Source organism: Ambystoma mexicanum, chromosome 8, assembly GCF_040938575.1.
Source record: "Ambystoma mexicanum isolate Mex_15411 chromosome 8, UKY_AmexF1_1, whole genome shotgun sequence".
In the NCBI taxonomy this organism is placed as follows: domain Eukaryota; kingdom Metazoa; phylum Chordata; class Amphibia; order Caudata; family Ambystomatidae; genus Ambystoma; species Ambystoma mexicanum.
Genome location: NC_090929.1, coordinates 54,234,411 through 54,239,853, shown reverse-complemented (window position 1 = coordinate 54,239,853; position 5,443 = coordinate 54,234,411). Strand labels below are relative to the sequence as shown.

At 45.9% G+C, this 5,443-nt stretch overlaps 1 protein-coding gene across 1 annotated transcript; it reads left to right on the top strand.

Moving 5' to 3' along the window:
• The first annotated feature begins 558 nt into the window (after window positions 1–558).
• Window positions 559–1,187, top strand: QRFP (pyroglutamylated RFamide peptide). Its single transcript, XM_069612138.1, has one exon. The coding sequence runs from the start codon at window positions 559–561 to the stop codon at window positions 973–975; it is 417 nt and encodes a 138-aa protein (XP_069468239.1). The 3' UTR covers window positions 976–1,187.
• The last annotated feature ends 4,256 nt before the right edge of the window (window positions 1,188–5,443 follow it).

The following is a 5,443-nucleotide window of genomic DNA, read 5'->3' as shown; positions in this document are numbered from 1 at the left end:
TCTGACTGTACTTTGATAAACCCTTGTATGAGTGTTGTGCCATCTGCATTCCAGAGTGAGGACTGTGCATTTTGAGTTCTCATTAAACCCTCTGTTTGCAGCAGAGTGGGCAGGATTTATCTATTGTCTCCTCTGATGATGGCCAACAATGCTGTGATGTTTGCTGGGTCAAGGCCAGAAGTTGATGGGAGTTGACTACAAGCTGTGCTCTAAGTGGAGTCAGGTGAAATAACTGGTTGAAGGAGTTCTGGGTCTCATCCGTCAAAGGTCTTACGGGGAGGGGGTCTGTTTGACCACTATGTCAGGAAGGTGGTGGCTTTTTTGCAGGGGCAAGATGATCCTGCCCCATGAGAAACCTGCGTGTCCCCATGTTTTTCATCCTCAGACTGTATTTGTAGATGATGTCCGATGTGTGTCCTAGCTTGTGGGTGGGGGTGTTGTATACCATAAATGTTGACACGTTTACTGCTGAACATCATTCAAAGTTGGGTGAATGTAAAATGCTTTGTTGCGAGGTTGCAGGAATTGACCCACTTTATTTTCCCCCCTTTGATGCAGATGAAGTGTGCTTGCAGCATCTCCTGCTTGGTCCTCCTCACTCTGGGAGCCTGTCTGGGCCAAGATGAGCGGCAGGAACCTGGCCAAGAGCTCGCCGAGGGGACAGTCTTCTGGAAGGCCCTTCTGGAGGTGCTGGAGGATGACTTGCCGGGCTCTTTCTCTGGACATCCCAGGTCTAAGAAGACGGTGGACCCCAGCAACTTGTTCAGTGTGGCTAAGGAGCTGCAGGGCTTTGGAAAGGAGCGGGCCGGCTTCCGGTTCCGCTTCGGACGACAGGGAGAGGAGAACGAGGCTGCCGACTTCCTGCAGCTAGCCGAAGAGAAGAGGGGAGACTCGACCCTCGGCTCCCTGGCAGAAGAGCTCAATGGATACAACCGCAAGAAAGGGGGGTTCAACTTCAGATTTGGGAGGCGATGAGGCATAGATTGCAGCAAGTGCCTCTAGCACAGCCCGCCCCCAAAAGGAACCAGGTTTTCAACCTCTTCTCCCATGTGCCCTAGTCCCTTTCCGAAAGCTCTGGACAAAAAGGCCCACACTCTCTTCTGGTTGGTGGGCAGTGAGATCTTCAAGGCTCCTTCTCTGCCTCTCCCACACAGCTGGTACACTTCCAGCAAGTCTCTGGACCCCAATGCTCCTTCCACTGTGGTGCCGCAGCGGATACAGGGATACAGAAACCAAGGACCGTTTGATACATGAAAAAATAAAACATATGAAGATACAAGTGAAATATAGAGTCTTCCTAGAACGTTATTTTTCTTTTATTACAGCAGGATTACTGCACTATCAAGTGACCTGCCTTGGGCTTAGGGAAGTTTTCTCTGGGTTTCCACAGTCTGTTACTTAAGGGCAGGTGGAATAAAGTAGTGTTTAAAATCAGTGTTAACCTAAGAAAACGGGAGGTCATGCTTTTTAAACAATTTCAGTAAAAGGAACGGAGCAATAATTCCAAAGACAGCACGGCAAGGTGCAGGGTGACTAGGGCACACAGAAAGGGTCTTAAATAGCAGAAAAAGGAAGGTAATTAAAAATGTTTCATGCTGTCATATCCAGAGTATTGTGTCCATTTCCGGGGGCCATATTTCATGCTGTGGGCCCACATCAGGGGGGTTGCCTCTGGAATGATATCCCTCGTTCTGGAGCCCTTGTCTGGAGTAGTGTGTCCATTTATGGGGGCCACATTTCATGGTGTGGGCCCACATCAGGGAGGTTGCCTCTGGAATGATATCCCTCGTTCTGGAGCCCTTGTCTGGAGTAGTGTGTCCATTTCTGGGGGCCACATTTCATGGTGTGGGCCCACATCAGGAGGGTTGACTCTGGAATGATATCCCTAGTTCTGCAGCCCTTGTCTGGAATAGTGTGTCCATTTCTGGGGGCCACATTTCATGGTGTGAGCCCGCATCAGGGGGATTGCCTCTGGAATGATATCCCCAGTTCTGGAGCCCTTGTCTGGAGTAGTGTGTCCATTTCTGGGGGCCACATTTCATGGTGTGGGCCCACATCAGGGGGGTTGACTCTGGAATGATATCCCTAGTTCTGCAGCCCTTGTCTGGAATAGTGTGTCCATTTCTGGGGGCCACATTTCATGGTGTGAGCCCGCATCAGGGGGATTGCCTCTGGAATGATACCCCCAGTTCTGGAGCCCTTGCCTGGAGTAGTGTGTCCATTTCTGGGGGCCACATGTCATGACGTGGGCCCACATCAGGGTGGTTACCTCTGGAATGATATCCCCAGTTCTGGATCCCTTCTCTGGAGTAGTGTGCCCATTTCTAGGGGGGCGGGCACATTTCATGGTGTCGGCCCACATTAAGGTGGTTGGATCTGGAATGATATCCCCATTTCTGGAGCCCTTGCCTGGATCATTCTGTCATTTTATTGGGATACAGATTTAGTGTTATGGATCCACGTCAAGGGGTTGCTTCTGGAATGAGATCCCCAGTACTGGAGGCCTCGTCAGGAGTATTTTGTCCCTTTCTGGGGGCCACATTAAGTTTTGTGGGCCCACTTTAGGGGGTTGCATCTGGAATAAAATCCCTATTTCTGGAGGCCTCGTCTGGAGTAGTGTGTCCATTTCTGGGGGCAACATTAGCTGACGTGGACCCAGCTCATGGGGGTTGCATCTAGAATAAAATCTGTAGTTCTGGTGGCCTCGTCTGGAGTATTGTGTCTGTGCAAGGGCACCTGGTGCGTTCAGGCCCAAATAACTGAACAGACTCAAGGAAGGCAAAATACTACTTTATTATCAGTTCAATAAAGTAGGGAAACCTGGCTAGAAAACCGAAATTCAACTCACACACTCTCAATGCATTTTGGTTACACAAAAGGTTTTATACCTTGACATACGTCAGCTATGATGTCATCATGCGTGGCTTACAGTAAAAACCTACTGGGTGGAGGGATCAGTTAGGGTAAATGTATAAATATAGTTTGTGTGAGTGTTAGTATCATCATTGGATGCCTCTTATCTGGTAGGCACGCCTTGAACCACCTCTAACTACGTACAATACAGATAATAACAGCATTAAATAGGCCCAGGCAACAAAGTATGGTCCACGACTAAATGATTAGTTAGCGCTCACTTACCAATCTTGGACATTCAGCTTGTTAACAGCACGTACAAAACAAAACCGAGGTGCAAGGGAACGTCAGACAACTGCCTTTCTAAGTTAATTAGCCTTGAATCTCTCATCGGTTAGGCTCTAAGCCAAGGCTTCTTCTCTGTAGTTGACTTTGCAGACTTTTCTCTTCCTCTGAACTTTAAATGGTGTGAAGGTACATTGCTATCTTCGTCTGGAGCTTTATGAATAGGCCTTGTCTTCTGGTCTTACACCACGTGTGAGGAGACCATGATTTTGTCCATTCTGCTCTTCCATTTAGTGTGATTTGATTCAATTATATTGGGTGCAATTACTCCTCTCAGCATCTGGAGACTTGGTTGCTCCATCTTGCATGTGCTTGCTACATCTTTAATTGTGTAATAGTTGGCACTCACAACTCTTCACTCCTTTACTAAGAGAAATATGTCCTGCGTACATAGCTTATCCTCTTTGATTCCTTTTGTGACGTGCAGTTTCCTCTTGCTGCGGCATCCTTGATTCAGAGCGAAGCAGATACCCTTTGTTCTTGCACAAATTTGTATTCCAATGCTTGTCAGGATTGCAGCCTTGGTTTCCCTTCTCAAGGCTTCTAGCTTACTATTATACGAAGCCGACGTCCATTTTCTCAAAATGGCTACTTTACTTGCGTTCTATTTCCTACTTTTAGCAAGCTTCTATATATGTTATCCACCTTGCATTTCTGTGTAAATATATATATTACTTCTCTTGTCACTCATCTTGTCAGTGTATATGGTTTTCTTCATATTCGCACATATGTTTACTTTGTCACTTCAGCCACATCTTTATTCTTTAGATAGCCATATGTTGATTTCAGTGCATCCACGGGTCTTTTCTTCTTCATGACGTCACTTTACATCCATCAGACTGTGCTTATAATTCTTCTATGTCCAGTGGCATCAGTTCGGGGGTAAATTCGATACTGCTGTCAGATCGCATAACGTCTCTCATATCTCCGATGTGGTACTGGGATGATGCAAGGTGTCATACAGAGAGTTTTCTTGCTGTTCTTCCAGTATGATGGAGGTGAGGGGATGGGCTCTATAAATGACGTGTACATCTGCCTCTCTACATTCCCCCCTCTGGTTGCGTCCTCAACCACCTCCTCAATTCTCTTACCTTTTTCTTCACACTGCGGTTTCTTCGGGATCCATATTTTTGTCACCCCCCTCAGGTCGCCCACATTCTTTGTGTGTTCATCCACACTCCAGGTCATATGGCAGCACTCCCCAGTCAGTGTACAGGACACGCAACAATCCACATAGTTCTGATGATCCTTGGGATAGTAAAACTTTGCACCTGGGGGTGCCATAGGGTTTCCTTTCAGGTGCTCACTGGTGGTGTTCTTGGTTTGTGTGTGTTCGTCCGTCACAGCATTTACATCGATCATTATCTTCATCCCAACAGCTTTCTTCGCTATCCTCTTACATTTTCCCATGATTATTCTCAGGAAACAGAATCCAAGTAATACTAACACTAGTATCACCAGCACTATCTTGACTGCATTCACCAGCCAGTTTGGAATCCATGAAAAAAGGTATGAAAACCAATGTTCATCCTCTTCCTTTTCATCTACTTCTTCTAACATTTTTGTATGCAGAGTTGATTTATTTATTTGTTTATTTATGTGTTTATAACACGCCGCAACCCGAGGGCATCAGAGCGCACATAATAGGACAACAACAAAAAAAACAGACAATCCGGTGGAGTACTTTAATAAGGGAACAATTAGTTAAAAAAGAGATAACAGAGTTATAGCTTCTGTTCCATCATTAGCAGGTGTGTATGTACAGCAAGAAGGCCCAATTTTGGCGCACCCGCCTCCTTCCATTGCTGTAATTAAGTCTAAGACATACCCGTTTTGAAGGGTCATAAATCTGATGGCCCTCAATTCTTCGTTAATCGCATTAAATCCTTTTGTTGTTGTGTTAATTGTTTGTATCAGCTCCTACCTTGTGATTTGTAACCACTTGACATTTGCTGCAGCTTGAATTCCTGGTATGAATATGGCTGTAAACATCACTTCCATCTTAGTGAACAATTTATGCTCATCTGGAATGTCATAATAAGCTTCTATTGATTTTGCCGAAAAGTAATTTTCTCTCTTCTCTGGGATGAAGTTAAGCAACCTTTCTGAGGGACCACAAATGCAGGAAGATGTATGACCACCATAGAACATATTCCTTCCCAATTTAGAGGCAACTTCATGTAAGCTCTGGATCCACAAGCCCAATAGTGATCCATCAGCATGGCAGTTCCTCCTTTCATTCCTG

Bases quoted from the DNA above. Each gene is read 5' to 3' on its own strand.
- QRFP (XM_069612138.1), top strand. From the start codon at position 559: ATGAAGTGTGCTTGCAGCATCTCCTGCTTGGTCCTCCTCACTCTGGGA.